The 20305-nt window shown below is 37.0% G+C and overlaps 4 protein-coding genes across 11 annotated transcripts in view; 3 read left to right on the top strand and 1 right to left on the bottom strand.

Annotated features, from left to right (window-relative positions):
- The window catches only part of cbfa2t3 (CBFA2/RUNX1 partner transcriptional co-repressor 3), a 47464-nt gene extending 44748 nt beyond the window's left edge, over positions 1-2716 (top strand). For 4 of the 8 annotated variants that reach the window (XM_079374948.1, XM_079374950.1, XM_079374953.1 and 1 more), the window contains one exon: positions 495-2695. In XM_079374948.1, coding sequence (XP_079231074.1) covers positions 495-863 — 369 coding nt within the window. In that variant the 3' untranslated portion in view covers positions 864-2695. Of the gene's footprint in view, positions 1-494 lie in introns of all 8 variants that reach the window. The other 4 variants (XM_079374951.1, XM_079374955.1, XM_079374954.1 and 1 more) reach the window with 2 other exon arrangements.
- Positions 2717-6760: 4044 nt separating this feature from the next.
- On the top strand, positions 6761-11456 carry LOC306887022 (polyadenylate-binding protein 2-B-like). The gene is made up of 7 exons (XM_079444482.1): positions 6761-6860; positions 7685-7778; positions 9052-9119; positions 9285-9391; positions 9471-9558; positions 10608-10738; positions 11069-11456. Exons 2-7 carry the CDS (start codon positions 7718-7720, stop codon positions 11106-11108), a joined length of 495 nt encoding a protein of 164 aa, XP_079300608.1. The 5' UTR covers positions 6761-6860; positions 7685-7717; the 3' UTR covers positions 11109-11456.
- Positions 10539-14230, bottom strand: LOC306887030 (trafficking protein particle complex subunit 2-like protein). The gene is made up of 5 exons (XM_079444492.1): positions 14167-14230; positions 12854-13026; positions 12009-12096; positions 11846-11925; positions 10539-11559 (listed from the first exon to the last, which is right to left on the bottom strand). Exons 1-5 carry the CDS (start codon positions 14197-14199, stop codon positions 11514-11516), a joined length of 420 nt encoding a protein of 139 aa, XP_079300618.1. The 5' UTR covers positions 14200-14230; the 3' UTR covers positions 10539-11513.
- LOC306880448 (N-acetylgalactosamine-6-sulfatase-like) overlaps positions 14222-20305 on the top strand; it is a 33035-nt gene continuing 26951 nt past the window's right edge. Inside the window, exons 1-4 of the mRNA XM_079433958.1 lie at positions 14222-14486; positions 15980-16103; positions 18327-18401; positions 18512-18614. Coding sequence (XP_079290084.1) covers positions 14385-14486; positions 15980-16103; positions 18327-18401; positions 18512-18614 — 404 coding nt within the window. The 5' untranslated portion in view covers positions 14222-14384. The remainder of the gene's footprint in view (positions 14487-15979; positions 16104-18326; positions 18402-18511; positions 18615-20305) is intronic.

The raw sequence follows: 20305 nt of genomic DNA, 5'->3' as shown, positions 1-20305 counted from the left end.
CCTACTATTTGGATATTGCCTCAATTCATTCGTCACACTGAAGACAATGTTCTCTGGTTGTTCACTGCCCATTTTGGCAAAGGCAGCAGGCCATCTAGGTATTTTACACATAACGTATAGTGTACATACTACTGTTGGTCACAGACAAGACAGGGGGTCTGTTAAAACTCAATGGGCTCAGGGGAGGCAAGAGAGACACAGACTGCAGCTGTAACTTTACCTGCTTGTCACTGTTGGACAGTGTTTCTTTAAAAAAACAATTTTTAATGTTAGATTTGCATTATTTTTGTACTACAAAATTTTTCTCATACAATATTTTGAGGAGGCACTGCCTCCCTTGCCTCCTCAGAGGAAACGCCCCATTTGAAAACATACCCGCATATAAACATGCACCATTAAACCCAATTAGTCTCATAAGTTACTGTGCTATGTGTTTAAGTGCATTCTTTTATCAAGGGATGGATATTGATAATTGTTTGTATGGCAATCAACAGTCCTCGTTCGTCTCCCTCCAACAGAGCTGCTGGAACTGTGGTCGCAAGGCTAGTGAGACGTGCAGCGGATGCAACACTGCGCGCTATTGTGGCTCTTTTTGTCAGCACAAGGACTGGGAGAAGCACCATCACGTATGCGGCCAGGGTCTGCCCGGGAACAGCAGCGTGCCACTCGGGACACCATCTACCACCTCCATCTCCTCCTCGTCCAGCGTGCCCCCCACACACTCTGAGAGCACCCCTCCAGGCCCCCTGTCCCTGGCAGGGCAAACCAGCAGCAGTGGCAGTCCCAAGGAAGCGAGCTCCAGCAGCGTTTCTCGCTCAACCACTCCAGCAACACCCGCCTTGATGGATTCCTCGTCCCGCTGACTGATGAACCCCAAATCTTAACCCATGCCCAGCCACGTCTACTGCTGCTACAGCATCCTTCATCCAAAACAAGCTGAGGAACCTCCTCCATACTTACATCTTCTCAAAATGAACTACGGCAAACTGGCTTCCACATCTATGTTAAGATCTTGTTTTCTTAATCTCCAAAAAACCCATCAAGGCTCAGATTCCTTCACAAAAGGATCTCCTGTGTTTAATGCAACATGAGCAGGGTCTTTTATACTGGATGCCACCGAGAACGCCAGGAAGACACATGTAGTTACACATTACATGTTTTATTCATGTATAAGACAATTTTAGGCATTGCCTCAGTTACCTACACCCTTTAAGTGAGGTGTGCTCTGTGTGAATTGGGGTGGCACCATACTCTGAACATATCTTGACCCAGGTAGGACTAAATACACAGTATGTAGGATGGATTCCTCTAAAATGACTGACAGCCGCCACTGCGGGATGTCAATAACGCACTCTGAAAATGTTCCACCACAGAGCTACTTCCTCACAACATGACACACTGCATTTCATTTTTTTTGGCTTTAATTAAAACAAAAGAAAAGTCCAAAAATCCAAAAGAAATAATAATAATGATGATTAATAAGAAGAATAAAACCTGTTAACTACCTTGCTAGCGAGCCAAGAAAATCTACACCAGACTCACCTCTCTGTACTGACGTGAACCCAAATGAATTTTAAGTGAAAAAAAGAACATGATCCAAACCTTTTTATTACACTGCCAAAGTTACTAAGAAGCACTCATCTTGTAACCAAACGCAAACAACTTCACCTCCTCAGCAGTAAAGCCAGCCCAGAGTTCCACAGTCTGTGGAGAGGTGGCATGGTGACTAGACACTCAAACCTTCACTGTGCCCACTGTGCTGCCCACTCAGATCCCGAGGAACGCAGACTTTAGCCCGGATCCATGGCTATGACAACGGAGGGTCGCACCTGGGATGTTTAAAGCACGTCACCCAGTCCGCTGCATAGAGAAATGACATGAAACAAAAGAGAAGGCGAGGATGAGTAAATGAAAAGAGACAGATTGGCCTCAAAAGGAAAGACGAACGGCAACGGAACTGCCAAAAACCTCATTGGATTGTACACTAAAAATGAGCCTTTTGTGAAACATTTTCGTTTGGTTTTCCTAAAGCTCTCTGAATGCCGAGACATTTCATTTTGTTGTACGATTTCATTCTCCCTCGTTCTCCAAAGCATGACAAGACTGTAGAGTCTCACGAGACTGGCGTAGACTTGGTTCTCTTTTCTTTCGCTCTTTCTACCTCCCCCATCTTCTATATGTTCATCCCTTTTGTCTCCTGACAGAACCTCTAAGCAGATATCCATGAAGGGATCAAACGTTGCTTGTAGATATTACTTTCTGTTTCTGGATGTCTCTGTCTTCAATATCTGCTTGTGTGCGTACTCAGAACGAGGAACGCGTTCTTTCTTTGTCTTCTTTTAGGTTTCAGCCGAACATTGGACAGAAAAAGACACTCTAATGGGAGAGAAGCTGTGTTGTACCTATTGTTCGATTTGTTGTATCGATATCGATGATGAGAATCCTTGTGTAGAATATTTTATATTGCTCGCATTGTAAGACAGTGTAAGACAGACAACGGAGGTGCAATATGAAAAGAGAATTCAGCTACTGAATGGAACCTCAGAAACGGCCCTTAGGGTATCTTATAATATAAATATACATATAAATATATCTAAAATTACCACAGTAAATTAATGTGAATGTACATAGTATTTAAAAAGAGGTCCAAAAATGAGTTTGCCAAATAACAGAAACCTTTAAAGTATAATGTCTAGAATTTAATTTCTCTCCATTTAATCTTTTCTGTCTGAATGATCATTTTACAACGTCTGTTGTAACAGTGAAGGAGGAAGAGGTGTTCACATCACTGCTTGTGTAGATTACTGCCAGAGGACTCTGCTTATGGAAACGCTGGGCGAGATGTTTTTGTAGCCATAAGCGTGTCGAAGCAAATGGCATCACTTTAACGACACGCCAAACCACAATAGACTGACCTAGCTCGCCCGCTGAGAAGTTCCCTGACTAGAATATGTGTGAAACATTGCCATCCTTTGGGCCAAAGTGTCACTGCAGTGGTCCAATGTGTAATTTGCACACACAAACACACATGCATGCACATACAATCACAAAACCAAACCCTCCATTATTCATAGTCCAAGTGTCTAACACAAGAATCAAGCAAACACTATCTGGTTCTCATCTGGTTTTGCTACAGTTCCCAGATTTTGCTTTGGACATCACGTTGTGATCCAACATAGTACCGAAACCTAATCCATATTTAATGTAGTCTGGATAATATCTGTAGAAACTGCTGTGTGCACTGAGCAAGCTCTGCTGATCCCAACATTCAGGTTCCTTAAGGGTTGTTCGTGATGGCAGTTACAACGGACAAGACTACCCCTCAGAGTAAAAATACTTAGAATTTTGCCACCAGCTTACGCTTGCAACCCTGTTTACAGCCTTTATTTTGGTCAGATATAATTCTCTGCAGTCTAACTGAAAGCCAATTTTGCTGATTATGTGGCGTTCCTCTGATATGGACCAAACTTGAAAGGCCAGTTTTTCTCTTGGTGTTGCTTTAGGTGTGAGGTGGGTTGATGGTTTAATTTTCCATGTGACATGTGCTATCTTCCTATCGTATTTCTAAATTAATATATGAACTTATCCAGGAAATATCAGCAACACATGATCTAAAAAACAGTGAATTACTAGAACACCAGTCTGATGTAATAGGTCTCTCTCTCTCACCCATTTTGAGGAGGATTTTTCATGAACCATCCTCTTTCCTTACTAGCTACCTCCTGTAAACAAACCCAAGACAGTTTGAATGAATGAAACCACTAGCAGACATGCAAATCTATCATCCTGCTCGAGCTAAACAAGACATTTCAACATAGAAACTCAAGAAATTGGTATGTTTTGTCCACATTTTCACAAGTCCTGTTTTTTCATGGGCTGTTAAACAACAAATTAAGCCAAAAACACTCTACAGAAGTTCGTAGCGATGCAAAAGCATGCACTCTTGTGTTACTGTTGTGTTACTGCGGCAGTAACCAAACTCAGTTCTCAAGGGTGTGAAGTAAAGTTACTTTCAAATGTCTGTGCCGTTAAACCGGATGTTGAAACCAACTTTAACTTGCACAGCAAAATTCTCTTTAAACTGTTGCTCTGCTATGACTTTAGTTTACCTGTCTGTAGAAGAGTACTGATTGTAGAAAAAAAGTGTTTACATTCATGCCCGCTATGGCAAGTCTTAGAATTGTTGTGTCATGAACTGTTCTGACACATTCAGAATGCAACAATGAGTGAAATTGAGCTTGCGTTGTTGTACTTGCTTAGTATGTTTTGAGCCCTGAACATAAACATATCTCATAAATATCCAAAATGATAAAAGCACAGACCAAAGCATAACTGCACATTCATAGAAGCCGTTTGGACATTGCATCGCCTAAAAAAAACAGCCTGAATGTGGGTGAGCGACTATACCCATAAACCAAAGTGTACAAAATGACCATGTTGAAAGCACAAGATGACAGTAAACACACTAAGAGAAGAGACCGATACTATAATTCCCAGTCAGGGAAGTGCTTATTCTTGGCATCCAAAGCATCAGATAAGATTACAAATGCTTCTAACATTTAAACCAACCTTGCTCAAAGATTTCATTATGGGAATGCATGAGTGTGAGTGAGAGATTAACAAAAATGTGACAGATATTTTCTACTAATGATTTTGCTAAGAAACTTACTTGAATCTCAAGAGCTTTAAAATAACACCATTAGCAAAGTTATGGTAGAGAACTTCCATGAACTCATTTTGAGCTTTGCATATCTGCTAGTCCAGAACTCGTACAAATATATATTTGCAATATTTTTGGCCATTCTGCTCCTAACCAAAATCGAACCAAAAACAACACCATGCAAATGCATCTTTAACTGTGTGCTGCAATTCCGCTGTTATCTGGCATATCGAAGGGTCGTCGTTCTCAAAGCAAATTTGTGGATGCCTAGATTTGGTCAGCATTTGGCCTTGTCGGTGAACCCAAGTTGGGCAGCTGTTCCGTTCAAAGATTGACATTGGGAAAGAGAGAGAGAAACTACATTCTACACATTAAGCAAACATACTCTTGAAGTAAAACGGATGCTGAAGGATACCTAGTGAACTAGTTTTTTTTAGTTATGACCTGTTTATCTTGGCATCTCAAAAGCCCTCCTGAAAAAACAAAACAGCTTAAACCAGCCTAAGGTCACCAAGCTGGTTTCTGGCTGGGAGACTAGCGATATTTCCAAAACAGTTTAAACCAGCCTAAGGTCACCAAGCTGGTTTCTGGCTGGGAGACTAGCGATATTTCCAAAACAGTTTAAACCAGCCTAAGGTCACCAAGCTGGTTTCTGGCTGGGAGACTAGCGATATTTCCAAAACAGTTTAAACCAGCCTAAGGTCACCAAGCTGGTTTCTGGAAGACTAGCGATATTACCAAAACCAGCTTAAAACAGCATGACCAGCAAAACATTTTGGGCTGGTTTAAGTCATTTTTAATTAAATATCCCTGCATATCACTAATGTTGTCCAGCATCACTAATGTTTTTATTTTCTTAATTTTTATTGACTAGGCCTATACCATTCACTAAGGTTAACAGTAAAACTGTACAAATGGAAACCTTTTACCACAGAACACACAAGGCTGTAGTAGAAACCTTACACTACTGTAGAACTGAACATTGCTCTGACTAGCAGAGTGGGACGGGCATTGAACACGCACACGATAAATGCCATAACAGCAAGATACATATTTCTGTACTAACAAAGGCTTGGTTTGATACATTTAGGCAAACATGATATACTGTATTGTGCAATACATCATTACAGGAAAAGGCATTGTTTCAATAGGAAAAGTTGGTGTTAAAGAATTTTGTTTTGTTTTTTCTCTTTCAAGGTCCTGTTATCATTCTCTAGACGATGTGAACTGTGCCAGGAGAATTTTATTTATTTCTTGCATGCTCTTTTCCCCCTTTTGCAATTCCCTCACCCTCTCTTACTGTGCGCTTTGTTGGACATGTGACGCTGTAAACATTCTAAATCAGGTTATTGTCTGTGTTGAGATACGTATCTGTGTAATTAAAAAGACAGTGAAATATGACTAGTCTCTCAATTTGTGCATTTTTTAACATAAAAACCTTTCTCCACAACAGTAGCATTTGTAAAATCTGGAATGTGATATACGCCTGTGTCCATATATCAAAGGCGGTCCTCAATGAGGTACAACTGAAGCCATGTTTATGAGTTTATAGACATCAGTTAAAAGTATGACATCTCACCCATCATAAGAAGGAATATATACATACTGATATCTATCAACCATATCAGTCACTGACCAGAATTCCTGGTCAAGGAATCAAATACATTATCCAATAAAATACAAGTAGCTAAAATATAATATGACAAACACACATTCCTTCAAGAGGTTATTTGACAAGGCAGGTATTTTTTTTGACTATTTTGATCAGGTTATTTGGTAACTTCATTCTTTAGAGATTTTTACAGTCCACTTTTTAACAAGGTGCATTAGTTTTTCTTTTTTTCCCTCTGTAAAACGATACAGATCCAATAAAAGTAGGCCTAGTTTTGATAAAGATTACACAATATCTACTGGGTCTAGTTTTAGTTTACTGAGCAGTTTTTACTGGATTTTTAGAGGATTATTAATTAATTGAATTAGGATTGGAATATCAATTCTATATTCATTCAGGATAGGGGAAAAATCACCTCAAATCTCAATAAATATATATATATAGAAAAAAAAGCTGTAAAAAAATCACACCTGTTTCTATTACACTCAACAGTATTTGATTAGTCGAGTCAGGTGTGTTGTGTTCGTTAAGGGCTGTAACTAGGAAGGCTGTTGGAGCTGATGTTGTAAACCAGCGTAGATCCCACAGGTAAAGTTGGCCAAACTGAAGAAAAAATATACATTTTATTATGTCTATTTACTTCGCTGTGAACAATAATAGCTATGTGGTGGACAAAATCGTTAGATATCACGACTAGGCGCATATCAGGGACGATTCATATATAAACATGGCGGATCAAATGTCAATATCACAGTCCAGAAGTCGATTATAAGATAATATCGTTCGCCTTTTCATCGCGTCGTAAAATATTTATGCTGTTTTTTTTTTTAGGAGAATTAAGTTATTTAAATTACACTATTAATAAATCCTGTTAAATCGCGACGAACACATATATGGGCCTAATTTACCTTACTGCAGTCTGTCAGTCATATCGGGGAATTTGAAGTCATTGGCAGTTTGGTATGGAGGCCTTAAGGGTTGTTAAATGTTTTATTGCACTTAAACCAAACATTACTAAACATTTCAATCACTTTAAATGTTTAAAATAATTAAGGTTATGTTCCTAAACATATAGGAGAATGTAATGTAATAACTTTTAATTAGCTCTCCCTCCCAGTTCACAAAGGGATGGATTACCCCCACATTATTTTAGTTTTTGCCATTGTTCTTTTGTTCCTCAAAATAAATAATAAAGGAAATAATTGCACACAACTAGTAAATAATGACAATTTTTGTCATTAATGTTCTGTAATGTTTAACTCATACGTGTAGTGTCAAAATTAATGTGGTCACAGAAACAAAAAAGAATTAGAAAAACAGTTTAAAATGCCATCCTGCAAAAGATGTCATGTCATCTACCCATGCACATTTTCTTTGTACATAAGGAGCTTTGTTTGTGTTTGTTCCTCCAGGAGCTGGATGCGATTCAAACTCGTGTGCTGGAAATGGACGAGTCTGACATGCAGTATGAGGTAGAGAGACCGTTTCCCTACAGCCCTCAGGCAGGTGAGCAGCCAGCTGGCCCACACCTGAGCCCATCTGCTGGGCCACAGTGTCTTCTCACTGCCCAATGAGGCATGCCCCAGAAGGGCTGTCCTGCAGCCGGGCATGTAGTCTTATCTAAGGACATCTCTGCTACAGCCTTCTGTGACAACTGTGAACCCTTCAGTGCTCCAAAGACACACAGAGTTCCTACACACTCTGACAAGTCCATGTGTACTATATATATAACATGTACAGTGTCATTTGTCTGTTATCATGCCATCCTCCAATGGCGCAAAACATGGACTTGGCTGACTAATGAAATGGAATTATAGGCAGACTGGGGCTAGTTTTCTCAATTTTGTAACAACAGCAGTTAAGTTGGTTTTCTGTCTATTTCAGTATGAAGTCTTGATTGAAAATATGAATATCATCAGGGAAAAAGATAGTTAATTTAAAACGCAATGAAAATGTGTTTGTAAATGGTGTGAGAATACGTAAAGAAAATGCTAAAAAGAGTCGAGTCACCTTTATGCAATACAGATTTTGTTAAAGCAGCTTTACAGTGCTAAACAGGAAAATGTTTCAAAGATGCAAACAAAATTCAATTCTGCTGTAAAGCAGCTCTAAAAAGAGGACAATAGTAAAACAGTCAATTTTTCAGTTATTTTTAAAATCAGTGTAACATACAGACATATCAAACAATTGTTTTGACAAACAAAACTGAATAAATTTACATGAAATTAAAATAGATGAAAGACTTTACTGTTAACCTTATTTTAAATCCTGAAGTTGACTCTGCTTGTGTGATTTTATTGGGTACACTCATTTACTCAAATAGCTTTTGCAAAAATATTAGAATTACATTTTTAAAAGTAATGGTTCTTTATTGGTATCTGTGGTTCTATCCATGAAGAACCGAACCTTTCCATTGCACAAAAGATTGGTTATAGTGGAATAAGATTCTTTAAATTGATTCTTGAAAATTTTATCCAAAAAAAATCTAAGAAATGTTTAATGAAAGTTCTTCCATGACATTACTGCAAAAAAACACAGTTTAGGTGTATTTGGATGATTTAATTAACACAAAATATTGTAATTTAGGCGTTTATTTTACACTAGTGCTACTATGTTTGTACAATTGTTTTTCACTCAAGTTACTGAATTATATGGCCCAAATATAGCACTAGCCCTGGACCGCCCTATCATGTATCACCTTAAATGACATTCATTATTTAAAATATAATGTTAATATTTTATGTGATTATAATTAACTTTATGATCTTCCCTTCCTCAGGATTATTCTTCAGTATGAACCACGAGGAGAAAATAGATTCTGATAGGAGATCTATCTATGTGGGGAATGTAAGCTGCTTACGTTCTTAAGATCTCCTTTGCCAAGTAGTTACTGAAATAAGCAGAACAGATTTGAACTTTGCTTGGTATTGTATTTTAATCATGTATTACAGGATTCCATTATTTGTAGTGTATGTTTATGGAAGACTACAAGCAGTATTGTTTGATTTACAGGTGGATTATGGAGCAACTGCAGATGAACTGGAGATGTACTTCAATGGCTGTGGCCACGTTAACAGAGTTACAATCCCATATAATAGATTCACAGGCCATCCAAAAGGGTATGTACCAATTTAGCTCTAAAACAAACAACCAAAAAAATGTATACCAAGCATGTTTATGAGTATATTTTCCTTGTAGTTTTGCCTACATTGAGTTCTCAGAGAGGGAGTCTGTGAGGACTGCCATGACTTTAGATGAAACGCTATTCAGAGGACGTGTCATTAAGGTGAGATGGAAATGTTCTGCAATGGGATATGGTTATGCATTACACGGCAATGAGCTGGATGTGGTCCAAATCAGTTTTGGGGTTGACAGAGAGAACGGAAAGATATCATGTTAATTCTGATATTTTCAAATCCGATCTGAGCCACTTCATATGTGGGAATAAATCAGATAAAGGAATACACCATCTGTTGATAATGTTTTGGATTAAAAAAAAGGAAAACAAAAAATCGTAATCATGCCAGTCACAACTGAACATTAGCTTTACCAACACTGCATTTATTTTATTAATTTATTTTCTTCTGATGAACATGCATTCCCTCTTAAATAAAGGTTCTTTATTGGTATTGATGGTTTCACAAAGAACCTTTAACATCAATGGGAACTTTCCATTGCACAAAGGTTCTTTACAATGGAAAAAGGTTCTTCTGATTGTTAAAATGTTCTTCACACGAAGACAAAAGTGGTTCTTTTAAGAACTAAAAATGGTTCTGAAGGCCCGTTCACACCAAGATAACGATATTGGCGTCCTCACCAGTGGACGATATCGTCCGTTTATTCTAAGTGCACGCTCATCTGCTGCTTTAAATTCCCAAGTTCATCATAGCAGGATGGATTCTGATTGGCTGTCAATGTTTTTTATCATTCATCAGCTGGAAAAAATCATTCTGAAAGTGATTCCAACGATATTGCATCTCTGTGCCTGTACCGTTATAGTTGTGGTGTGGACCATGCTATTCTTTAATATTGAGAACGATTTTTAGAACTATATCTTTATAGTTATTGTGCTTTGTGTGAACGGCCTTTTATACAGCATAATTATGAAAACAAAGGTTCCAACAGGGTTTTTTTGGAGTGTGGTTGGCTGCATGTTTCAGATTAGTGTCTCCCACATTTTAATTGTTACGTACAAAAACATGAGCTGAAAATCAGAATTGGGCACTTGCTTGTGGTGTGAATGTAGGGTCCTGTGTCAGTTTGTTTGTCATAAATAATTTTTTAATTGAAATCTTTGACAGAAGACCATTTCACATCAAGCTCTTTGTGCACTAGGTATTGCCAAAAAGAACAAACATTCCAGGTTTCAGGACTACAGGCACATATTCGCGTGGAGGTTGGTCCCGAGGAAGAGGTTTCCGTGCCTCGAGATTTTACAACCCATTCAGGGACTGCCAGTTCATTAGGTCAGTTCTGCCAATACATAACAGTACCTCACATGATATGGAGCTTGAATTGTTTTAGAGCAGCGGCTCGTGACTTGCACTCTTCTATACTGATTCAATAACCTTCGTGGTGATCTGGTAAACTTACACCTTAAACTAAACAAACCCTTAAACCTGAAGTAAAACAGAAAAGAAAATGTTGCTTTCTGATTTGTGAAGACTAACATTAATGCAATATTTCAGTTATCATAGAGGTATCTTAACATGTATGCTTTCTTGCAAATGTGACATTTGTACATGCATACTTGTAAATCCATCATTTAAGATGTCAAACTGTAATTTTTGTTTTAGGGAAAATGGAGGAGCTGATCCTTGGGTTGATTCTTTTTGATATTCAATTTTGACTTTTCTGTTATCTTCAAAGCACTTCTTGGTGCTGATTAATGGATGTTTCAGTATTTGCATGACGGGAGCTCAGTTATTTTTTCTGTGTGTGTTTAGCTTGAATGACACTACAAAAACGGAGACTTGATTTGTATTGATTGGTTACTATTTTATTTATATTTTATTCAATTTCTTTAAAGTACTATGCCTGTGAGAGGCTGAGATGTCTTGTGAATTTCAGTACTTTGTCTGTTTTGGAATTTCAGTGCTTAAATTGAAGTCAAATCAATGTAAATAAAATCAACATTATCACACGTCACTTCATGAAACAAAAATTAAATATTTATTTTCGCCTTACGAACAATACACAATAGACACTGATGTAAGTCTATACAATTGTGAGGAGAGGACATCAGCAGGCCTGCACCATCATAGTTGAAACTATACTGTCAAAAGCCCTGAGAAGAAAAAATTTATTATTATTATATATAATACTAGCGCAGGGGTCACCAGACTCGGTCCTGCAGAGTTTAGCTCCAACCCTAATCGAACACACCTGAACCAGCTAATCAAACTCTTACTAGGCATATTAGAACCTTCCAGGCAGGTGTGTTGAGGCAAGTTGGAGCTAAACTCTGCAGGACACCGGCCCTCCAAGACCAAGTTTGGTGACCCCTGTATTAGCAGATCAGTCGATACACATAACAAATGCCTCAAATGTATGTATTCACTAAATGCACTTACTTTGATTGAATTGTATCACCAGGATTGTAGAATGGGTTACACATTACATCAGTAAAAGAGTTGTGCAACTTTCTGAACATCTGAGGAAAGACAAAATACCCATTACACCCATCCGACTGACATCTCACCTTTTTTTTTGATACGATACACCTATGGAACTTACACTTCTAATTTCGTTGTCTCGCAGAGATGTGTTGGAGGAGTCAACAACAATCACAAACTTCACCTTAGAGTTTGTCACGTAGCCATATCTGTAATTCTTGTTAAGATGTTGACATTTTAATAATGATTGAAAATGCATTAGAAAGCATTCCATCTTAAAGGGTAGTTCACTTAAAAATGAAAGATGTCATTTTGTTACAATATGCATTTCTTTCTCCTGTGGAACACAAAAGATGGCATTTTAAATGTTAGTAACAGAACTTTAAAAGTTCACTTCAATTCTATGGAAAAAACCACTGACATAACTCAAATCTTCTTTTATGTTCCACAGAAGAAAGTCAGTCATACTGTTTTGGTTAAGGATTAGTGGCCAACTGATACGAGTCTTTCTCAGGAGCTGTTACTGATATCCGAAGGGCAGGATGGCTAATAATTTTTAGAAATACGTTAAGTAATTTAATGATAGCAAATTAGACAATGCTGTCGGTAGAAGGAAAACGACAATTGTTGGTCAAATATCAACTGATATATCAGTCCTTCGCTATTAAAGTCACCATGAAATCAAAATTGACAATTTTGGAATACTGCAGTGTTTATGATTGATTTATCAGTGCAATTGTTTTTTTTTAAACTCATGCCCTCATAATATTTAATTAAAAACATTAACATCCACTTGCCCTTGCAGCAACATTTCTAATGTTGTAAATGTAGCAAATGACATCAATCCAATCACTTTCCGATGAATGAAATGTGATACTTTGGCTCACATGGAAATAGAGAAATGGATCACAATAAGAGAGAAATTTCTGTTTTACAACTTCTGTTTAATGCAGACTTTAAGGATACACTTTGTAGTCCTCCGTTGGATAGAGGAGTCCCAGATAAAGCTCTCTCTGGTCGGCCAAGGCTTTGCCCACACCGGAGATCTTCTCCTCCACCACGTCCAGAGAAGTGTGCACCGTGTAGTGGAACTTGAGTTCCCCCTGTGTAGGAACGCTCCGAATGTACAGGGGATAGTTCTGCAGAGATCAACGTAATGTTAGAGTCAAGTTTGCTATTACAAGAAACACAATTTCAACTTAATATGAATAATTTAGAATTAAACATGAACCAGACTAAAATGATCTGTCCATTTGCAATAGAGTTGATCAGTGCATAAATCATGTCAATGCTACCTTAGACCATGGTTTTCCAAATGGCAATGTTCAATTATTAACAGAAAATGTCTAATTTTTAAAGAATTCATAAGATGTAATAAGTTGCAAGTGTGTGTAAAATATAATGCATTTACTGGACCAAAAAAAAGGACAACAAGGTAAGAAAGTATTCATTTTAATGGATGTTCAGTGACAGAACAGATATAATCTGAATCAGCAGGTGTTCATTTAATTTATACATAAATACTTAGGCCTATTTCTGATTTTGAAAATGACTTATGTCCATATCAACACAAGCTGTGCTTGTGATCTATCATTCTGCAATCAATACAAGAAAGCTAATAAAATATAGGCTACTCTACCATTATTGCTGTCTGTATTTATTTATTAAAATAGCTGTGTAATCATCAGGATGAGGTACCATCAGCTAGGCATCATCACAAAAGTTTGATTTCTCATCTACAATATCAGAAATCAACTCACAGAGACTGGACTCAAAGATTGCACAAAATAAAACTTCACTAAATAATAAGCCGGTTATGTTTTGAGTAGATGTGTATTTCTATTTATGATTCTGATTGATGTGAAAGTCTCCTATATGTGGGGGTGTCTCAATTATTTGGAATAGGCCTAAGTAAAACTGATTCAGTTTATTGTCCATGTTGACCCACTCAAGAGTTGTAAACAAACTAACGTTACGCAAACACGGGAATCAAGGTTGAGATGCTAAAACAAACACTCCCCGGTGTCCCATGACACTAACATCGCTCAAAACATGGTATATTTCATGTCATACCATACTGTAGCTGTGCTATTTCAATGTATTTATATTAAACTGTAAAACCTATGCAAGTAAATATATTTGATCGCGACACATATTAGCAACTCTTCGCATAAATCCTTCAAATCAGATGAATCCAGCACGTCGGATCTCAGATGCGTTCGACCATAACCAAGAAATCATAAGCTGTGTCATAAAAAATATGAAATGTTTTCACTTACCTCCTTCGCGATGATTGCTATACACACCGCCATGATGACGCTACAAACAGCGGTCACGTGACACGCAAAGTCACATGATTCATATCGCGCTTGTGACTATGTGAGGCGAACAAACACACTTTACGGTGTTGAATGTTTATTAGACTTAACAGTTCCGCTTTAGAGTGCACTTCCTGAAAGTTAGCATGTGTTGTGTAAAGATGTAATTGAAATTTGCAATGAGTCTTAAGACTGTGATCTGTGTGTTATGGGCAGCATGTGTGGGTCAGACTGCAGAGAGCCAGCATGCTCCAAACATCATCATCATGCTTATGGATGATGTAAGTCCTTTGGAGGTCTTTTTCTTAGAGGCTTGACTGACCAACTAACTTCAGAACGATACTAAAACCTACTCTTTTGATTTTACACGTTTTGGTGTTTATAGCAGTATGTATATCTGTGCAACACATATATTGTGTATTTTGTTATGGTTTATATTGTATATCGTGTATAAATGGCATATTCTCTCTTTTTTGTATTTTTTTTAGAGTGTATGTTGCAATATACAGTGCTGACATCTATATCTCAAAGGATTATGTTATGAATTTAATCTGTTCTATCTGTTTGTAAACCATAAATACAATTCACACTAAGCATGGTCACATATTTAAGTGCAATCAGACATCTAAATATTTATAATGCATTAGAAGGGATGAATTGTATGGTCCATGCTGATGCATACCACATGTTACTGTGTTCAAACAGTAGAGCATGGTGCTTGCATGCTTTAATTCCCAGGAAATGTACAAACTGATTAAATTTATATTTCGAATGTAGTATATTGTATACGTTTTGGATAAAATTGACTCTCAAATGTGTTAATGTAAAATATGTTTTTTGTTAACTATTTGTACTTTTGAAACCTGCCATAGTAAAATGGTAATAGCCTATGTGCAGTGGTTCTCAAGCGCTTTAACTCCAAGGCCCCAATACTGAAGACAAAAAAGGACCACTTATCTTTGTTGATAGATAGATATAGAAATAGATAGATATATATACCTCTGGTACTTCTTTTGTAATACAAATAAAATAAATTATATCAGTTTAATTTTAATGTTGTGCATTTATTTAAAATTATTACATTTACTCCCGGTTTCACAGACAGGGCTTAAGCCTAGTCCTAGACTAAAATGTAAGTCTGAGTTGTTTCAACTGAAATAAACTTGCACTGACTGATCTTAAAATATATCGGTGCCTTTGTTTTGTCTCAATATGCACCCCAGTAATGTTTTTTTCCAAGAATGTTTATAAAAATTACTTGAATGTCCTGATTGAACTATGGCCTAATCCTGGCTTAGTCTAAGCCCTGTCTGTGAAACCGGGCCATAAAGTCTAATTTAATTTTAATTAAATCTCATTTCAGTTTATTTAAAAACATTTTTTTTTTTACATTTTAATAAATTTAACATTTACTGGGGCCCCATGGAAGTTCGCTGAGGCCCCCTAGTGGGTTCTGGCCTCCTAATTGAGAACCTCTGGTCTACAGAAGGTGCAGTCTGATTTAGACTTCTTCCAATATTTCCCAAGATCACTTAATAAATGCCACAAATGCCAAAACCAATACCAGTAAGGGCTATTAATAAATTGTTCATACATATAAACTAAAGTGCATCTCTCTCTGTCTCTGTCTGTCAGTATGTTAAGCTATATTTTACTTCCATAAAGAAATCAAATAAATAACATGGATATATATATATATTATAAAATGTATAAAATATATTTACACCATAAACTAGAAGCATGCTCATACCATATTCTCTGTTTCTGTCTGCAGATGGGCTGGGGTGATTTGGGAGTATTTGGGGAGCCCTCCAAGGAAACTCCAAACTTGGATCTGATGGCTGCTCAGGGGATGTTATTTCCAAACTTCTACACTGCCAACCCTCTGTGTTCCCCCTGTATGTACTGCTTCTAGGCTTGCCTTTATCACATTGTCTTTGTTCGGAATATTAGCATACTGCTTACTGCACATTACTGTATAAATGTTTTAAGCAATAGTACTGTAGGCTACGATGCATTGCTTAATAATTTAGATCTAGTAAATGTAGTTATTTATTTTGCTGGTCCAAGAAAACAATAAAGTAAAGAAAAATATGTTAATTATTTCATTTAGGTGTTGTAGTACTCACAGCAATGTGCTCTGCTTATACAGCACACTACACATTTTTGCCAATGAAGTAACTCGTCTGGGTATTTCATGCACACAGGAAATTTGCATATTGCCTAAAATGGTGTGAGTTGCAGTATGTTATTCTAAATGTGCCTAACCAGAGTCTAGAGAGGGCTATTCAGCTTTGATTCTTGTTGAATAGGGCTGGTCTAGACACTGGATGCAAATTAACTTACCTTTAATTTGCCTGAATTTTATTTTCAGCAAACATTGTTGAAAGTGCCAGAAGTTTAAAACATCTGTTTTAAATGAGAATGCCCACCACATTCATAAACACAGAAAAAAGTAATCAAATTATATATGAAACATTAATTATACAGTGAAGGTTGTGAAGCAAAGCTCTATAATAACGCTGCCTCTCTACAGTGGCATATATATATATTGTCGAAGAAATAAAAATGTAGCTACATATTTTGTTTGTGTGACTTCTATTGAATATATTGATTCACAGTACAATTGCAAATGTTTTCTTATTTGTCATCCTGCTGAGGAAACTGGAAAAAAAAAAAATCTTCGAATGCTTCAGCTGGTTTAATTCCAACGTGAGAACACAAGACGTGTGTGTGGCTGCATGATAGTGAGAGGACAACTTATTATGCTAATATGGATAATACACCAACAGTACTGAAATATGCTAATTATGCATAATTTGGGAATTTGAATGGACTTGCTATGCAAAGCAGATCTTCTATTAGTCCTATTTTCAATTCTAATTAATTTTTAAGCAAATAAGGCTTAATCAATTGTTAATCTCGAATGTGTGAGATGAAAGTGCCTTGAGCACTCATACCTGCCGTTATAGAGAGACGTTATTATAGAGCTTTGCTTCACAACCTTAAATAGAATTTTAATCACAAAGTAGATAGTGGAGAACTTCCTAATCATAATATCCAGGGTGAGCTCTCTCATGTCCAACGTCTCTTTCCTTTCTCTCCCTTTGAAATTAAGCCTTAAATACCACATGATTTAAATTTCAGCCAATGCATAAGTGTTGTGGATGAGCATTTTGAACTTTGGTAAAACTTATTTCTAAAGAGCTAGACTTTGCAGTAATAGAGTGCGGTTTTGTATAGGGGTTGGATAAAATAATGTGAACACATGGAACATAGGCAGTACTTAATTATTAAGGTTTTACCACCATTTGCCTTGAATACAACTTTCATCCTTCTAAGATTCATAAAACTTTGAATAGTTCCCAGTTGAATGTTGTCTATAAACGCATCTTCCAGTTCCAGATGATGGATGAGTGGATCAGTTTCTCATTCTTCTCTCCAAACGGTCCACATTGGATTAATCATTTTTCAGGTTTTATGATCATAACACCGTATTTTTCACATTTTAGCTATGGTGTCTGTGACCAAAGTTTTAGCAGTTGCAGCTCTTTCAAATTTGTGAAGTTCTCTGTGGTTAGTTTTAGTGGAAACAGTGTCTTCAAGATGAATATTGAGGTTTTCTGTCACTTTGCTGCTGTAGTTTAGAGTTGTTTGGACACAATCCTTCTTAGTGCTTGATGGTCCCCATCATTCACTTTTAGTTTTTGCTGACTATTCTTCTTCATTGATGAAGTCTTGTCATACTTTGAGTACTCAAACATAATTATAAAGACTTTCTTAATCAAACAATTGTGCTGTTAAGGTTACCGATGCTCCTGCTAAACGGGCTCCCGTGATTTGTCCTTTTTGGAGACAAGACATCCGTTTCACCCGTGGCTTGTACTAAACACTGCTAAACTAAACTTATACTGCACCAGTGTTTGTTTTTTTCACTGTTGCCTGCACAAATGATATTAACCTCTATAATAATGGGTGTTCACATTATTTTTTTTCCAACCCCTGTATCTGTCAACTTTTCAGTTGGTGGTGTTTGCTCTTTTAAAACAGTCCGTGTAAGAGTAGGTACTATATATTTTGTATCTTTGATGTTTACTTCTTAATTTATCTGTATTCTACAGCCAGGGCCGCTTTGCTTACTGGAAGACTTCCTGTGCGAAATGGATTCTACACCACCAATGCTCATGCTAGGAACGGTATGGTCGTAAACCATATCCATCTTTCCTCAGCCCTCCTTCACTATTATCAGTTTATCTACTCTTACTACTTTATGGTGCACTCTTGTAATGGATTCTCTCTCCTACAGCATACACACCTCAGGAGATAGTGGGAGGAATATCTCAGGATGAGATCCTGCTTCCAGAACTGCTGAAAAAGAAAGACTATGTCAGCAAGATCATCGGCAAGTGGTGAGATTCCCTGCGGCGTCTCTCAAGAGATGTCTTTCTCAGAATAATGATATGAGATGTAATAGAATATGAAGTAGAATGCAAAGTGAAACAACTGTAGAATGCATTTTTAATTCCACAAAAAAACTTATAGCGTCACAGAACAATAATCATTATTATTTTGTATTTTTATTCCAGTTTTGTTTAAAATATCTTGGCTTTTGGCAGTCTGATCAAATAATGGCTCAATAAAAATATTGCTTCTGTTGATATTGCTTCCAGTTCATAGGTTATACTGAAAATGGAAGATCAAGCTGAGCACTTGTACCATATTTATAAAAATATAAAGAGTAAGAAAATATATTCAATTTATTGTTATTAACAACATAAAGTTTCCCAAAAAAAGCCTTCCAAAGACATAGAAATACATGGTTAAATAACCTACAGAGTGATAATTCTAGTAAAAAATAATGTGTTCATCAGATCAGATGCAGTTGATGCAATGTTGAAACACTTCTTAAACCTGAAATTATTTTTGCAAGTCTAGTGGTCAAATGCTGTGTAGCCATATATATAAGTTTGTGAACCCTTTAGAATTTTCTATATTTCTTCATAAATATGACCCAAAACATAATCAGATTTTCAGAAGTCCTGAAATTAGATAAAGAGAAGCCAGTCAAGCAAATGAGACAAAAACATTTTATTTATTCAGGAAAATGATCCAATATTGCATATCTGTGAGTGGCAAAAGTATGTGAATCTCTTGGATCAGCAGTTCATTTAAAGGTGAAATTAGAGTCCATCTGTGCAGAGGTGTTTTCAGTCAGTGCAATGACTATCAAATGTCAGTATGTGACTTGTTTTATTCAAAGAACAGGCATCTATCAAAGTCTGATCATGTTTGTGGAAGTGAATCATGTCACGAACAAAGGAGATTACTGAGGACCTCGGAAAGAGAGTTGATGTTGCTCATCAGGCTAGAAAAGGTTACAAAACCATCAAACACATTGTGTACAAATGGAGGAAATTCAAGACCACTGTTACCTTCCGGAGAAGTGGTCGACCAACAAAGATAACTCCAAAGTATAACGGGTAATAGTCTGCGAGGTTGCAAAAGTTCCCAGGGTAACTTCTAAGCAACTAAAGGCCTTTCTCACATTGGCTATTGTTAATGTTCATGAGCCCACCATCAGGAGAACACTGAGCAACAATGGTGTGCATGGCAGAGTTGCAAGAAGAAAGCCACTGTTCTCCAAAAAGAAAATTGCTTGCTAAAGATCATGTAGACAAGCTAGAGGACTATTGGAGAAAGGTTTAATGGATGGATGAAACCAAAATAGAACTTATTAGTTTAAATGAGAAGCTGTTATGTTCGGAGAAAAGAACACACTGCATTCCAGCTTAAGAATCTTATCCCATCTGTGAAACATGGTGGTGGTAGTATCATGGCTTGGGCCTGTTTTGCTGCATCTTGGCCAGGACAGCCTGCTAAGCCCACCAACATCACAGAGTTTAAGTGGTTCTGCACTAAGGAATGGGCTAAAACGCCTACATGTTATTGTGCAGGACTGACCAGCATTTACAAGAAACTTTACCTTCAGTTACTGCAGCAAAAGGGGGGGGGTCACACCAAATACTGAAAGCAAAGATTCACATACTTTTGCAACACAAAGATATGTAACACTGGATAATTTTTCTCAATAAATAAATGA

This window comes from Barbus barbus, assembly GCF_936440315.1.
Source record: "Barbus barbus genome assembly, chromosome: 2".
In the NCBI taxonomy this organism is placed as follows: Eukaryota; Metazoa; Chordata; class Actinopteri; order Cypriniformes; family Cyprinidae; genus Barbus; species Barbus barbus.
The sequence above is the reverse complement of the archived record's forward strand: the minus strand, read 5'-3'. Positions and strand labels throughout refer to the sequence as shown.

Excerpts from the sequence above, each read along its gene's own strand:
- LOC306887022 (XM_079444482.1), top strand. The coding sequence starts at position 7,718 with ATGGACGAGTCTGACATGCAGTATGAGGTAGAGAGACCGTTTCCCTAC. Across the intron at positions 9,120-9,284 it reads GATCTATCTATGTGGGGAAT|GTGGATTATGGAGCAACTGC; the intron begins GTAAGCTGCTTA and ends TTTGATTTACAG. Across the intron at positions 10,739-11,068 it reads AGGGACTGCCAGTTCATTAG|GGAAAATGGAGGAGCTGATC; the intron begins GTCAGTTCTGCC and ends TTTTTGTTTTAG.
- LOC306887030 (XM_079444492.1), bottom strand. The coding sequence starts at position 14,199 with ATGGCGGTGTGTATAGCAATCATCGCGAAGGAG. Across the intron at positions 11,926-12,008 it reads GAGACAACGAAATTAGAAGT|ATGTTCAGAAAGTTGCACAA; the intron begins GTAAGTTCCATA and ends GTCTTTCCTCAG. Across the intron at positions 11,560-11,845 it reads GGTGATACAATTCAATCAAA|GGCTTTTGACAGTATAGTTT; the intron begins GTAAGTGCATTT and ends TTTTCTTCTCAG.